This window comes from Elephantulus edwardii, unplaced genomic scaffold (assembly GCF_000299155.1).
Source record: "Elephantulus edwardii isolate Elephantulus edwardi_28Jun2011 unplaced genomic scaffold, EleEdw1.0 scaffold00047, whole genome shotgun sequence".
Lineage (NCBI taxonomy): Eukaryota > Metazoa > Chordata > Mammalia > Macroscelidea > Macroscelididae > Elephantulus > Elephantulus edwardii.
Genome location: NW_006399797.1, coordinates 235,387 through 252,543, shown reverse-complemented (window position 1 = coordinate 252,543; position 17,157 = coordinate 235,387). Strand labels below are relative to the sequence as shown.

General features: G+C 38.9%; 1 protein-coding gene across 1 annotated transcript in view; it reads left to right on the top strand.

The window, feature by feature from the left end:
• LRIG3 (leucine-rich repeats and immunoglobulin-like domains 3) overlaps positions 1-8,310 on the top strand; it is a 68,863-nt gene extending 60,553 nt beyond the window's left edge. Inside the window, exons 16-19 of the mRNA XM_006886036.1 lie at positions 474-632; positions 4,059-4,202; positions 4,304-4,582; positions 8,063-8,310. Of these exons, the coding sequence (XP_006886098.1) occupies positions 474-632; positions 4,059-4,202; positions 4,304-4,582; positions 8,063-8,310 (830 nt within the window). The remainder of the gene's footprint in view (positions 1-473; positions 633-4,058; positions 4,203-4,303; positions 4,583-8,062) is intronic.
• Positions 8,311-17,157: the final 8,847 nt, after the last annotated feature.

The window sequence follows — 17,157 nt, the reverse complement described above, 5'->3', positions numbered from 1 at the left end:
CCCTACCCACTCAGTTTACTTTAAAAAACAAAAATTCCTTTATTGTTGAATAATTTCCTCCCTGCCTCTCCCCTCCCCCAGTCCACTTTGTTGTGCACCTCTTATTCTGGACTGTTGCCATGCAAAGAATACCTAGTCATATATTCATTTAAAATAGTTCTTTCCTTCATCTATTCTAATGTAGTGTTCATTATTTAGCCACTCTTTTCTTAGTTTTCCCCCAAATTTTAAAACATTTGCTTTTTGGCAAATTTGAGAGGGGCACCTAGTGGTGGGATAAGTAGGTATTAGCTCATGCTTTCCAGAAGAAAACCCTGATTCCTTTCATCTGAGGCTGCCAGGATCATTTTATTGTAGCAGGTTTTCCCTTTTGATTTGTGCAGAAGCCAGACCAGAATGTACAGTTCGTCAGGGACAGCTGTGGGGCAAGAGCAGTCATTCTCAGTTAATGAAACATTGTTGTTTGATTATAGATGAGACCAACTTGCCAGCAGACATCCCGAGTTATTTGTCGTCCCAGGGGACGTTGGCTGACAGGCAAGACGGGTATGTCTCCTCAGAAAGTGGAAGCCACCACCAGTTCGTCACTTCGTCAGGAGGTGGCTATTTCTTAGCGCAACATGATAGTAATGGTAAGTGTTTAAAGTAAACATGGACTTTGAGTGTTTTGAAATCATGATGAAAGGCTCCAGTATAGAATTCTTTTTGTTAAGGGATGTGTGGATACACTGATACTTAGACCATGGTCCAAAGTTACTAACAAAACTAAAACTGTGTCTGTGTAGTTATATACTATTAAGTACTAGAAAAGTGTTTCTGACAAGTAGACTAGGTAAATTTTAATTCTTCCATATAAGTTACTTTTACTTTCTATTTAGGTTTTTTTTGTTTTGTTTTCATTGCTTCAATGATATTGACTGGTTTCACACATGGTCTTCAAAGGCCTATAATTTTAAAATCGTGAAGAATGCAAATGCTGACTGTTGCTAAAGAAAGATTAATAATAAAGCACAGACTTGATTTAAGACACACTTCTGTCACATACTCCCTGTGTAGCCTTGGGCAAGTTACATAAACTCTCTAAGCCTCCTCATTTTTCCATTCTGTAAAATGGGGATAATTATAGTGCTCATCTTACTAGTTCATGGTTGTGAAAATGACGTGATAGGAAAACATAAAAGTACAATATATACTTTTATATATTAAAAAAGTACAAAAGTAGCATTGTTAAGAACTCAAGAAATGAAAGTTACTAATATTGTTTTCAATAATTAATGCAATAATTAGAGGTTTTGAATATTGTTTTCCAATAGTTTACAGTTGTTTCCCCATGAAAGTTTATTGAACTTCTCTAGGTTCTGAAGTTTTCTAGTACAGATAAATTAGACAATCTTGCAGCTTTGGTTTTAGACCATCGCAGTAAAGCAAATGAATTGTTTTTGATTTCTCACTGCATGTAAAATTGTTTACATCATATTGTAGTATGTTAAGAAGCACTTGATAGTGTAGCGCATAGCACTTTAAGCTTCTAACCAAAGGGTTGGCAAGTTCTAAATTCAAATCCACCAGCCAGTCTTGGAACAAAGGAAGTACCATTTTCTCCAGTAAACATCTCCAGTGTTAGAAACTCAATGGAGGGTTGCAGTGAGTTGGATCCAACTCTATGGGAGTGAGCTCAGTTTGAATAGTTTATCAAGAGTGAAGTTGTTGCCATTAGGTGCCATTGTGTTGACTACAACTCATAAGAACTCAATAAACAGTAGATCTGAACCCTGCCTTCTTCTGAGCCATCTTCATCAGTGCAGCAGCAATAAGAAAAGGTTAGATATTGCAGGAATTACTAAAGTGTGATAGAAAGACATGAAGTGATAAGACATGTTGGTAAAAAAGATGCTGTTAGAGTTGCTCAGTACCAAGTCGCCATAACCTACAATGTATTAAAAAAGGATGTGCTATGTGTAGCTCAGGAAAGTAAATAATAAAACAAGGTATGCCTGTGATAGTGGGCAGATGGAGTGCCTGCAGAGAGGTTATAGAAGGTATAGCACTCATTGAAATGAAAAATAAACAACCTAAATTAAAAAAAAAATCCAAACTCATGTCAAAACATTAAAATGGAATTAAGGCTTTGTTTTTAAACTGAAAAAAAAAAAAAGAAGGTATAGCACTGAGAAAGAAGTGCTGGAAATCAAAGCAAAGACCAAGGTTAGGCTCATTTGGTACAAAGATACATACCGTTGAGTCAGAACTAGTTCAAAACTGACCCTCCAGCAGATATCAGAGGCTGTAAATTGCATGGAATAAGATTGTCCGTCTTTCTCCTGCAGAGAAGCTGGTGGATTTGAGTTGTGTACCTTTGTGTTGGTAGCACAGATCCTTATCACTGAGCCCCCAGACCTCTTGTTGCTCAAATATAGTGTGACATATAGGAAAGACCAAAGACTCAGAGGACGACTGGGATACAAAGTTGCTAAGTTGCCTGGTTGCTGGGACTGGAGGTGGCCTCACTCAGCAATTCAAGAGGCCACGGCTCTACAGATCCATACTCTGCAAAATTGCCTCTGATCCTCCAACTCTTTTGCTTTCTGCTTTACAGACATGTGGTTCATCATCCTTAACCTTGCTCATATTACCTGCTTTTTCAACTGCTGTGCCCATTAGAAAAGCCACTTCCTGTCAAGTCTACCTGACTCATGTCAGTGTCATATATATCAGTATCCAAGTGTGCCCCAGATGATTTCCAGCAGCTATGATCTTTTATAAGTAGACCACCAAGTCTGTCTTCCAAGTGCCTCTGGGTAGACTTGAACCTCTAAACTTTCCATTAACTAGCCAATCCCACTGATCATTTATACTACCCTACTAGCTCTAGCATTCTTTTGTGTTATTTAGCTCATACTTAAGAGGAAGGCTTTATTTGACAGCTTATCATTGAGCTGTACAGTAAGAGGTCCTTGACCACACTGGTGCTGCTTGTCTGTGACCTTTTAGAAGATGGGGCAATGTTGATGGAATCCTTTGGTTCCAACCCTGGCTGATTTTGGCTGAAGGATTCATGGCAGGTCAGTTTCTCTTCAAAAGAGAAAGAGGTGCTGGTAACAAGGCAAAGAGATCCAGTCACAAAGAGATATCACAAATGTAATTATTAATCCATCCTCATCCCCACCACTTGCTGTTAAGCCAATTCTGACTTGTGGCAGACCACGTGTATTACAGTATAAAGCTGCTCCATACAGGTGCCATGGCTGTGACCTTTCTGAAGCTGGTCACTGTGCCTTCCTTTGATATATCCCTTGGTAGGTTCATACTGGAAACTTTTCCGCTAACACGTTGCCGCAAATGATGGCTATAGCGGGGGGGGGGATGTGTTTCTAAGCACGGTCATCAATTTAAAGGTGTGCTGCAACATGTTAATGGCCTAATGCTTGACTATTTGTGCCATTCAGGCACTCCATGAGCCTCAAAAAAGAACACAGTTTAAAAATTCAAAGCAGTTGCTGCTGCTGTTTTGTGCTGTCAGTTTGCCCTCAACGCATAGCAGCCCTCTGTACAGCAGCTCTGAAGCCTGCCCTGTCCTGAGCCAGTCTCACTGACTCTGACACTCCTAGTTGATGAAAATTCTTTGTGACCCTTTGTGTGTCAAAGGAGAGCATCACTCCATAGAAAGGTTTCTAAGGCTTTACCTTTTGTAATCTGATTACCAGGCCTTTCTTCCAGGTACCTCGGGGTAGGTTAAAATGCCAATCCTAACTAATCCTAACCCTATGTTATAAAATACTTAGAAAAAAACAGTATGCTTCGGCATATATTTTGTGTAATGCCAACCATAATAGCTTGCCTCTGGAAACCCTGTGAACCTGGAGAAAGGACGAAAGTTACACTGGCGTCCAGGACTTTTGTTCATAGCGTCGCTATGAGTTGCCTATGACTCGATGGCACTTAACAACAACAACAACAATGCCAACCTAAAACTTTTTTCTGTAGGTATAGAAATTCGAGAATCACAGAGAATGTTGCGTGGTTCTGAATGGCTATGTGACTAAGATTCTGTTTTAAAGGTACTTGTCACGCTGACAACAGCAGTGAAGCTGACGTGGAGGCCACCACAGATCCATTTTTCTGCCCCTTTCTGGGAGCCACGGGACCTGTGTACTTGAAGGGGAGTGTGTATGGCTTGGACCCCTTTGATGCCTGTCACACAGGTAAATGGTGTTCTCACATGAGGGCTATTGCCTGGAGGGACTCCTAGAAGTGCTGATTCCTTCTTTCTCTCTCTCTCTCTCATGTTCCTGGAATTTCAAAGGTTGCAGTCCTGATCCAAGGACATCTTTAATGGACCACTATGATCCCAGTTACCTAAAGAAAAAGGAGTGCTCTCCCTGCCCCCACCCTGCAGAGGAGGTCTGTGATCGCAGCATCAGCAACGTGGGGCCGCCACCATCTCACCTGAGGAAACTGATGAACTCTTCTTACTCTTACCATGAGGGACCTGGGATGAAAAACGTATGTCTCAATAAGGCTTCTGTAGAGTTTGGATCGAATTCAGAACCAGCCTCAGTTACTTCGAGTAACTCTTTTCTGGGTAAGTTCATTAAATTATTAGATACTTTTACATAGGAGGCAGCCATACCCCAACTAACATATAGCCAAGCAGCAAGGGCTTTGGATGCCAAACTCATCAGTCTTTCTTCCCCCCACCCCCATGCTGCAATCATGACATCTTATTAGTTTGTATAAATGTTTCTAAAAGCAAAGTCAGAGGTGGGATTGATTTTCCTTGATTATGCATTTAATCCATAACTGAGACAGCCGTAGGAGCTTTCTGAGGAACACTGTGTGTGGTAGAGTCTAGAGCAAGAGTTTGGGAATGACTTAAGAGCACAGCTTGTCAGCCATGTGGAAAAAGTGGTTTTGGACTACAACAGCCTTTGGGGTGGAGTTGTATGTGCTGCATGATTGTGGTTTGGGATGTCTGGTGGCTTATAACTGCACCCACAGCACAAGGGTGGGACACAGCAACCTACCTAGCAACAATTGCAAGTCAGACAAGTTGGACTACTAGAGGGAGTCTGGCAAGGAGGCCGTCAGAGCCTGAAAGCCCACGTTGGTATTGGACACTGACTGGCACCAGGATCAGAGTGTAAGCTTTTTTATTTAGTTCATGGGAATAGGAGATTGAAGTTCTGAGATCATCTTTTCATTAAATGCAGATAAAAAAAATCAGCCACGTCTTGTCTTGTTTAAAAGAAAAAGCTGAATTTAAAAATATTTTGCCCAGCTTGTAAGAAATTTGATGTTATGTCAGGGTATAATTATTTATATTCCTTTTTTGTGGAAAATAAGTATGTAACAAAGCACTTGCCATTTCAGCGTTACTCACATGCACAGTATTGGCAGTAATTAGTTATATTTATAATTTTGTTCAACCATGATCATTATCTATTTCTAAATTTTTCCATCACTCGTAACAGAAACTTAATGTTTCCCTAGCAATAAACTTCACTGCATTTTTTTTAAAAAGAGAATATGTATTTGCTGCAGAAGGTCAAAGACTGTAGTCTGTGGTGTGGATTGAAGCTCAGTGTCAAGAAAGCAAGGATTCTCACCACTAGTCCAGTTGGCAGCATCGTGACAGATGGAGAAGAGATTGAGAACAGTTTCAGCTTGCTTGGTTCCACAGTCAACACTCTTGGCATCAACAATCAGAAAATAAAAAGACAAATTGCGTTAGGAATATCTGCTGTCAGGGACCTCTCCAGAGTGCTAGAGAGCAATGATGCCAAACTAGAGACTAAGATGTGCCTGATCCATGTTGTGGTCTTCACAATTATATGTTGTATATCAGAGAGGGTAGAGTGGTATTAGGATTGGTGGACGATCTATCAACAATCTGCGTTATGCAGATGACACAGCCTTGCTCGCTGAAACTGAGGAGAACCTCATGCACTTACTGCAGAGGGTAAAGGACTGCAGCCTTCAATATGGACTGAGGCTCAATGTCAAGAAGACAAAAATTCCACCACTGGACTAATCGGCAGCATCATGATGGATGGCAAAGAGATTGAGATTATTCACAGCTTTAGTTTGCTCAGCTCCACGGTCAACAATCTTGGCACCAGTAGCCAGGAAATCAAAAAACATATTGCGATGGGAAAGTCTGCGGTTAGGGACCTCTCCAAAATACTCTAGAGCAACAGTGTCTCTCTGGAGACTAAGGTCCGCCTGATACAGGCCATGGTTTTTGCAATCACTTGTTATGCATCAGAGAGTTGGACAATGACTAAGGAGATAGAAGGAGAATTGATGCCTTTGACCTGTGGTGCTGGAGAAGAGTATTGAATGTACCACGGACTGCCAAGAAAACAAACAGATTCATTGTAGAGAGGATTAAACCAGGCTGCTCCTTGGAGGCAAGGATTCTGGGGCTTCGTCTGACATACTTTGGACATGTTGTAAGGAGAGACAGGTCTTTAGAGAGGGACATCATGCTGGGTAGAGTAGAGGGACAGCGCAGGAGGGGAAGACCCTCTATGAGGTGGATTGATTCAGTGACTGGGGCACTCGGGATGGGTGTGTCAGAGGCAATGAGATTGGCAGGGGATAGAGCACGGTTTAGGGCTGTTGTACATAGGGTCGCTATGAGTCACAAACGACTCGACGGCACATGACAACAACAATTTCAGAGAGATGGACAATGACAAAAAATGACAGGAAAAGAATTTATGCCTTTGAGTTATGATGCTGGAGAAAATGACTGACTGCTGAGAGAACTAATAGGTCTGTTCTGGAAAGGGTGAAGTCAAGCTGTTCCTTGGAGGCAAGGATTTTGAGACTCCATCTCACGTACTTTGGGCTTGGGACCAGACCTAGGAGAAGGTCATCATGCTTGGAAAGGTGGAGGGGACAGTGCAGGAGAGAAAGACCCAGGGTGAGATGAATTGAAACAGTAACTGGAGTAATGAGGGAGGGTAGGTGTGTCAGAGATAGTGAGTTTGGGCCAGGTTAGAGTTATGGTGCATAGGATCGCTATGAGTCAAAAATGACTTGATGGCACATAACAACAACATGTATTATATCACTGAGGCAAGAATTGGAGTCAATTGAATAATAATTTGTTAAAAATGAAGGAACTCTGGTGGCACACTCGGCAGTGTATTGCACTATTAATGACAGACAGGCTGCCTGTCTTCAGTGGTTAGAATCCCTCAGTCTCCTTTGGAGCAAGTTAAGCAGTTTCCTCGCATAAAGACTTACAACATCTGAAACCTTGCAGGATCACTGTGAGTGGGAATTTATTTAGTGACAATGAACATGAGTGAGTGAAAGTTAAAGTAGAAAAATTGTAAGAAATAGTAACAAAAGGTCAAGATCATTGCTCTGCAGTCACAACACAAACTCATAGCTGGTACTCCAAGTTTCTGAAATTGTGAATTCACAGGGAGGTAATTGCTCATCTTTTTCCCAAGGAGCCAATGGAATCAAACCATGACCTGAGGATTCTTTTAAAGAGATTTCTATATATTAACTTATATGTTACTATTCAAATATTCTTCATGAAGAATTAAGAGCTCACAAGTACTAAAGCTAGAAATTAGAGGAAATTGAGCAATTTTTTGCTCAAAAGTTTAAAGAGGTTTTAATTTATTCCATGATGTAAAACAGAATGTTAATATCCTCAGCTCCACCCATAAGTAAAACTCAAGCCTCAGTCTTTGGGTGGAAGCAGTTAAGCACCAGAGCACCAGCTGCTAACCAGGAGGTTGACCGGTGGAATCTACCCAGAGGTCGCCTCCAAGAGAGGTCTGGAGATTGACTTCTGAGAAATCAGCCATTGAAAAGCTGTCAAGCACAGCTATACTCTTAACTGTATGGACTTGCCATGAGTAAAAATCAACTCAGCAACACTTCCCCCCCCCCCCGCCCATCATTGAACTTCTATAAAATGCTTATTTCAGTTTATAGTAACAATGTGTGTAATGTGTAAGATAGTGCTAACCTGAAATGTGTCTTGATTCATATGCTAGAAAAGGGCCAGTCCACTCAAGGCATTTCTTTCTTTCAGGTACATTTGGAAAGCCTCTGAGAAGACCATACCTGGATGCCTTTGCTAGCTGTGGACATCAGTCAGATTGTCAGCCAAGAACTCTTCACACAAAGACTCCTGAGACCCTGGACTTGGACTTGGAGCCTGAGGAAGATGGAAAATTGGAAAGGACAGATTTTCAGGATGAAAATCATACATGTTCTTATAAACAAACCTTTGAAAACTATAGGACTCCAAATTTTCGGTCTTGTGACTTGGATACATAGAATGAATGGAACTAAAGAACTATTCTAACATACTACCTCAAGTGGATTTTATTTAAGAGAGAGAATCCTATGTTTTTAAATAGAGCTATGAATTTTAAAAGGACAAACTGCCTTATTTATACAGATGAACCAAAATTACAAAAAAAGTTATAAAAAATTTTATACAGGAAATAACTTTCATATAAGAAGATCATTTTAAACTATTTTATAACTCTGTTTTATGTAAAAAAATCTTATGTAAATTAATGGTACAAATTCCATGACTATTTTATGTATTTTTATAATGCCAGATTTCTTTTTATTGAAAATTGAGTACTAAAGCATTTTAAATAATACCTGTCTTGTACCTTTCTTGAATAGAGGTGCTTTCATTTTAGTTTGCATGACAGCATTTAATAAAATATATTTTTTCATCATACACCGCTTGATACAAATAGCAATTCTAAGTAGAAATATAACTTTGCTACAGTTGTTATTGTTTGCATTAGATTTTAGTTTTAATTCAGATCTTATTATATCAAATAAAAGGAACATTATGTGTAGCAAATTAAACTAGAAATCAAAATGGCCATTCTGCCTATTTCGGTAAGTGATTCTGGACTACAAATTTAAGAAGGATGAGGGAATATGTAAGCACATTCTAAAGTGTAAGAAGATACAAAGATGCAAGGTGTATTAATGTATTTATAACTCTATAAACAAACTGATAAGGTATAATACTGTACATTAACCTTTACTTAAGTCACTGCTCAAACTAAGTTTTTTTTTAAATTATAGTAGTGCTTTATGTGGTATAATTCCTGTGCACTTCCAAATGATTACCTGTTCACTATGCCTTTTGCCAAAGCTAGCTAGTGGTTCATTGAAAATTACTATAAAAGAGGTGATCATTTTTCTGCTGTTTGAGTTATAATGAGTTGCTGGTAGCACTCCTTTTTTTGTTATTTATATCCTTTCCCCTCAGATGAGTACTTTTTTTATAATAATGATTTATTTACAAAGTTCATATACATTTTTCCACCATTTGCTTCACCCACCCCCCCTCCATTTATCAAATTGTGTGATCCTATGAACATCCCAACCCCCGCTCATTCTCATCCTTGTGCTTCTATCCTCCCCCCTTGAATTTTCATACTCATTCTACAATAATGATTTGATACAGTATTTGTCCTTATAGATCCAAATCAGTTTAGCACAATGTTTTCCAGTTCCTCCTAAGTTAGGTAGTAATTTATAAAATCATTGCTCTGACATGCTGTGCAGTATTCCATTGTGTGAATTCACCATAATTTTTCAATCTATTCGATTGTGGTTGGACGTTTAGGCTGTTTCCATGTTCTTGTGATGGTGAATAATGCTACTATGAATATTTGTGTGTACAAGTCTCCATTTGTGCCTCAGTTATCATTTCCTCAGGGTATATTCCAAGCAGTGGAATAACTGGGTCATATGAAATTTCTCTCTCCAGCTTTTTTGAGGAAGTAACAATCTGCTTCCAGAATGGTTGTACCATTTTACAATCCCACCAACACTGTATAAGAGTTCCTATCTTGCCACATCCTCTCCAACATTTATTACTTGCCAACCCGCTAAACTGGAGTGAGATGGTATCTCATTGTGGTTTTGAATTGTCTCTCTCTTATTGCCAATGGTTTGGAGTATTTTTTTATGTTTCTGATGGCCATTTGAATATTTTCTTCTGTGAAAATTCTTTCCATGTCTTTTGCCCTTTTTGTGATTATTGGACTTTTTCTTGTGGAGGCCCAGAAGTATTCTGTAAACTTTGATTATGAGATTCATATCTGAGATGGTATTGCCAAATGTTTATGCCCAATTGATAAGTTTTCTTTTCACCTTGTTGAAAAAGTTTTTGATGTGCACAGGGATTTAATCTTTAGAAGGTCGAATTCATCAATTTTCTGATCTTCAGATTGTGCATTTTTGGCTGTACTTGGCAGTCTCTTTCTACCATAGACTAGGCCTTCTAAGCTTGATTCCAGTTTGTCTCTTATGAACATTATGGTTTTGGACTTTCTCTTCCACCTTGAGATTTGTGTATAGTATGAGATGTGGATCCTGTTTCAGCTTTCTGCAGTTAACAATCCAGTTTTGCCAGCATCATTTGTTGAAGAGAAGACACAGATAATGTAGTTAAAAAATAACAGAGGTGACATCACAAAAGAACCAGGAGAAATTAAATCAATAATTTCAGAACAATAAGAAAAGCTTTACTCTGATATATTTGAAAACCTAGAGGAAATGGATAAACTCCTTGAAATTCATGCCCTACCCAGATTTACAAGGACAGATATAGAACAGTTTAACCGACCAATCATAGAAGAAATTGAAGATGTCATAAAAAGGCTTCCCCATAAGAAAAGTCCTGGACCAGATGACTTCACAGCTGAATTCTCCTGAACATTCAGAGATCTATAACAATTCTACTTAAATTATTTAAAAAAAAATTGAAAAAGAAGGAATACACTCAGAGTCATTCTATAAAGCAAGCAAATCCTAATACAAAAAGCAGGCAAAGATACTACCAAGAAAGAAATCTACAGGCCAATATCTCTCATGAATATATATGCAAAAATTCTTAAAAAAAATCCTAGCCAATAGAATCCAAAAGAACATAAAAAAGTAATTCACTATGACCAAGTGGGATTCATAACAAGTATGCAAGGATGGTTCAACAAAAGAAAAATAATTAGTGTAATTTGCCATATTAACAAAGCAAATAAGAAGAACTATATGATCTTAGCAATTGATGCAGAAAATGCATTTGGCAAAATACAATACTCCTTCCTGATAAAGACACTCAGCAAAATTGGAACAGAAATTTCCTCAACATTGTGAAAAGTATGTATGCAAAACTAAGAGCCAACATCATTCTCAATGGAGAAAGACTAAAAGCATTTTCCTTGTGAAAAGGGACCAGGCAATGATGCCCACTGTCACCACTTCTATTTAATATTCTTTTGAAAGTGCTTGCTAGGGCAAAACTACAAGAGACATCAAGATTAGCAAAGAGATGGTTAAACTATTGCTATATGCAGATGATATGGTAGTGTAAACAACAAACCCCAAGGACTAAAAAAAAAAAAAAAATAAAACACAACAAAAAACAAAAAAACAAAACCCAACCCTGTTAGAGCTAGTAGATGCTCCAATTCAGGAGAGTGACAGGACATAAGATCAATATTCAAAACTCAGTGGGATTTCTCTTCAGTAACAAACAGAACTCACAGAAGGAAACCAAGAAAGCAGTATCATTTACAATAGATGATCACAAATTGAGATACATGACAGTGAACCCAACTATAGACACAAGCGTCCTATACAAAGAAAACTACAGAACACTTACGCAGGATGCAATAAAAGACTTAAAGAAATGGAAAAATTTGCCCTTTTTATGGATAGGAAGACTCAGTATCATGAAAATGACAATTCTACCAAAAGCAATCTACATGTTCAACATAATCCCAATACAGATACCAAATTTTTTTCAAGGAGACTGAAAGATAGATTGTCAAGTTCATTTGGATAGGCAAGAAACCCCGAATAAGGAAAACACTTCTGAGAAACAAAAATTAAGTGGAAGGCATAGCACTCCCTGACCTCTAAAAAAGGGGTTTTCAGTTTCCCCACTTGATAGGGATTGTTTTTTTTTCCCCTCGTTGAATATCAATTGCTCATAGATAGCTGAGTCCATTTCTAGTTCTCTATGCTGTTTCATTAGTCTATGTGTCTGTCATTGTACCAGTTGCAGGCTGTTTTGGTTACTACCACTGTGTAGTAGGTTTTGATTTGATACTGAGTTGACTGATGTGATATTGCAGAATACCTTATACTGCTACACAGCTGCAATATCACATCAGTCAACTCAGTATCAAATCTATTCTTTAAAATATTAGTTTTAAGCAGTATTTAAGTGAAAATGTCATTTTAGGTGAAAACACCTCTTTTAATTATACATAAAAGTTAATATAATTGTATTTTCAAAAGTAGGTGCCATAAGTTGGAAGAAATAATTGGAAAATAATTCTTATGTGCCATCGAGTCCCTTGCAACTCATGTTATTGTTGCTGTTATGTGCCGTCTAGTTGTTTGCGACTCATAGCAATCATAGTGACCCTATATATAAGAGCCCTAAACCCTACTCTATTCTGTGCCAACTTTATTGTCTCTTACACCTTATTCCCATTGCCCCCGTGACTTAATCAGTCCGTCTCATTGACGGTCTTCCTCTCCTACACTGCCCCTCCACTCTCCCAAGCATTATGTCCCTCTCTAAGGATGAGTCCCTCATAACATGTCCAAAGTATGTCAGACAGAGCTTCAGAATCCTTGCCTCCAAGGAGCAGCCTGGTTTCACCTTCTCCAGAACGAACTTATTTGTGCTCCTAGTAGTCCATAGTGTATTCAGCATTCTTCTCCAGCACCACAGCTCAAAGACATGAATTCTCTATCATTCCTAGTCATTGTCCAGCTCTCTGACACATAACAAGCAGTTGCAAAGACTATGACCTGGAGCAGGTGCACCTTAATCTCCAGACTGACATCGTTGCTCTTCAGTACTCTGGAGAGTACCTGACAATCAACTTTCTCGATGTAACTTGTGTCTTGATTTTCTGGCTGCTGGTACCAAAAGTGTTGATTATGGAACCAAGAAAACAAAAAAGAATCTCAATCTCTTCACCATCCATAATGATGCTGCCACTGGCCCAGTGCTGAAAATCTTTGTTTTCTTGATGTTGAGCTTCAATTCATATTGAAGACTGCAGTCCGTGATGTTCTGCAGAAAGTGCTTCAAGTCCTCCTCAGTTTTAGCCAGTAGGGTTGTGTCATCTGCATAACACAGGTTGTTGATGAATTAAGGTTATAATTCAACTAATCAAAATGAATAGTTTTCCCCACAAAATCTTCCTGCTCAAAAGAAATTGGCACAAAAGTAGTTCCTATAGCACACTCAAGTTTAGAATCTAACAGCTGATGGTACATATATTTGCCATTGTCAGTTCTTTGGACTAAATTGAAATCAGCATTGAAAAAGCAGGTCCTATTCAGGGCTATGTTGGCAGTAAAATTCTGCTGAGTAAGTTCAGATTGTGGTATGTGAACCTAAAACCTGGAAGTCAGATTGCTGCAGGGTTAGCCAATAGGCTATGTCTGAACAGAGTAAGGGCACTTTTCATGATTTAAAATTAAGTGTGCATTGGTGTTGTAGCCTTTATCCATACCTATTCAAATTACATGCTGAGCAAATTGTTTGAGAAACTGGATTCTGTTAAGAAGAATATGGCATCAGGATGTAAGGGAGATTTATGAACAACCTGAATTATGTCATGACAACCTTGCTTGTTGAAAGTAAGAAGGACTCGAAATACTTTCTACAGAAGATCAAAGAACAGTCTTCAGCCTGGATTGCATCTCAACAAGGGAGGAGGAAGGAAGAAAATGTGCAACAATGAATAAATTTAAAAAGAAAACAACCCTACAAAATTTCCCAGCACTGAACCAATAGGCCATTATAAATAATGTAATTTTTATTTTAAGTTATTAGAGAAGTAGTAATTCTTAATTCTGGCCACATTCTAAGACTTAAATATTTGTGCAGCCTAAACAATTGCTTTGCACAGTTTTCCTATAATGGAAACTTAAAGTTATTTCTCAGTGTAGAGTTCAGGTATATTACTTATACCAGGTATATAAGATTGGAGAAAAATACAAGTGGCTTGGTATTTCTAAACACTTGAGGAGTTTCAGTCCTTTCAAATTGATCTGTGATAAGAGGTAGTTTATGACCAATGCTAGACTTGAAGAGATGCTACATTGGTACTCTTCAAATAAATGAGAAACAGGTGTCATTCTTAAAAGACCCACTCTGTCACTTTCACTCTAAGAATAGGCAGTAATTGGATTTGTGTACTAGGATAGTGTGGAACTCAGCTTTTTACATCATTCTGTTACCATATAGAATATCACATTGTCTTGCTTAAAATGAATGCCTTCAAATAAGACTATGGTTCTGTAGTTTCTGTGGGGGTTGAATCATTTTAGTCTACAGTAATACGCAGTTGCGAGAACTTAGGCTTTACACACAGCATTTCCTAAACTAAAGTGTAATTATTTTTAGATGCCATCTTGTCAGAACCACTGATAGCTGACCATCCAGCAAGTTTTCAGAGGCAGGAAATTGCACTGAAGGAGACTGCATACTGGTGGATTCAAATCAAGTGCCTTTAGGCACATGAAGCTTCTTACTACTAGGTCACTGTTCTTGCTATGGAACTGTAGAGTCAGAGCTGACCTACAGCTGACCCTCACAAGGGAGAGATTGCCCATCTCTCATCCACAGAGAAGTTGGTGGTTTTGAACTGTGTGACATTGGGATGGCAGTGCAGCTTCTTGCCACTAGGCCACCAGTGCTCCTTAGGTCACTAGATGTCCCTAATATATAATGTTGTGTGTGTATTCAAGTTGGAACTGATACTCAGTTGACCCCTAGCCAAAGGCAGTAAATCGTATAGGGGGGAGAGAGATTAAAAGGATTGAAATTGTTCTGAAAGAGTTCAACTTTGAGCTGAAGTGGCACAGAGGCATATTTTTTAATAGTTTGCTCACATATATTAGCTGAATTATAGAATGTTGATCATTTAGAAAAAGTACTAGTATGTATTTTAATAAAGTTGTCTGATCTCACTTGACATGTATTATCAATGCACAACATGAGAGCTATTGTACATAGAAATGAGTTATCAACCACTCAATTGCAAAATATTCCAAGTACTTTCTCTATTCTTACTCCATGTAATATCATGTATCTAAATCCAAAATCTTGAATTTAATAGTCTCTAATATAAGGAGTAGGAGTGGCATCCACTTCCTAAACAACATGCCTCTGGAAACTCTATGAACTTTGATAAATGTTTATTATTTATAGAGAGGCTTCAGGCCTTTTGTTCATAGGTTTGCTATATAAGTCGTGCTCCACTTGAAGGCAATCAGCAACAACAACGATATAAGAAAACCTGCAGAACAGATTATCTGAGAGGCTGGACTCTATGAGTAGAAATGTAGCATCAGGACTGGAGGAAGACTTGTCAACAATTTGTGTTATGCAGATGACACAGGTCAGCTTGCTGAAACTGAGGAGGATGTGAAGTGCTAACTGCAGAAGGTCAAGGATTCCAGACTTCAGCATGGATTGAAGTTCAACATCAAGAAAATAGATTCTCGCCACTGGGCTGATGGCAGTATCGTGATAGATGATGAAAAGATTGAGACTGTTAACAGCTTCAGTTCGCTTGGGTTCACAATCAACACTCTAGGTACCAGCTGCCAAAAAATTAAAAGACGTATTGTATTGGGAAAGACTGCTGTCAGAGACTTCTCCAAAGTACTAAAGAGCAATGATGGCAGTCTGGAGACTAAGGTGCATCTGACCCAGGCCATAATGCTTGCAATTACTTGCTATGTATCAGAAAGCTGAACAATAACTAGGGATGATAGAAGGAAAATTGATGCCTTTGAGCTGTGGTGCTGGAGAAGAGTATTGACTATACCATGGACTATTAGGTGAACAAACAGGTTCGTCCTGAAGAAGGTGAAACCAAGGCTGCTCCTTGGAGGAAAGGATTCTGAAGTTTTGTCTGACATATTTTGGACATGTTGCAAGGCGGGACCAGTCCTTGGAGAGGGATGTCGTGCTTGGGAAGGCAGAGGGAGAGCCCAAGAGATAGGGGTAATGGGATAATTGTGTCAGAGACAATAAAGTTGGCACAAGATATAACAGAGTTTAGGGCTGTTGTACATAGGGTCACTATGAGTTACAAGTGACTTGATGGCACATGACAACAACAACATAAGGATCAAGGAAAATGGGAATCCCAGAACACTTGATTGTGCTTATGTGAAACTTATACTTGGACCAGTAAGCAGTCCTCAGAACAGAGCAAGGAAGCATCACATGGTTCAAAATCAGAAAAAATGTGCATCAGGGATGCATCCTGTCTCCATACCTTTTCAATCTATAAGCAGAACAGATCAATCGGGAGGCTGGGATTTATGAGGTGGAATGTTGCATCAGGATTGGAGGAAGACTTATCAACAACCTACATTTTGCAGATGATACAACCTTGCTTGCTGAAACTGAGGAAAATCTGAAGCACTTGCCTCAGAGACGTAAGGACTGTAGTCTTCATTATGAATTTAAACTCAACATGAAGACAAAGATTCTTACCACTAGGCCAATTGACAGCACCATGATTGATGGAGAAAAGATTGAGGTTGTTAATAGTTAGAGTTTGCTCAGCTCCACAGTCAATACTCTTGGCACCAACAGTCAGGAAGTCAAGAGACAAATTGCATTGGGAAAATCTGCTGTCAGGGATCTTTCCAGAGTACTGAGAAGCAATGATGTCAGTCTAGAGACTAAGGTGCACCTGATCCAGGCCATTGTCTTCACAATTACTTACTGTGTATCAGAGAGCTGGACAATGACTAAGGATGATAGAAGAAGAATCAATGCCTTCAAATTGTGGTGCTGTCTTGAACATACCATGGGCTGCCAAGAAAATAAGTCTATCTTGGAGAGAGTGAAACCAAGTTTCTCCTTTAGATTATGATTTTGAAGCTCCGTACACATACATTGGGTATATGGCCAGGAGGGACTGATCCTGGATGAGAAGGATTGACACAGTAACTGGAGCAATGAGGGTTGGTGTGTTGGAATCAGTGAGACTGGCTCAGAACAGAGTAGACTTCAGAGCTGCTGTCCAATTGTCCAATACAGTTGCTATGGGTCATAGGCAACTCAACACACATAACAAAAACAACAATATAAGA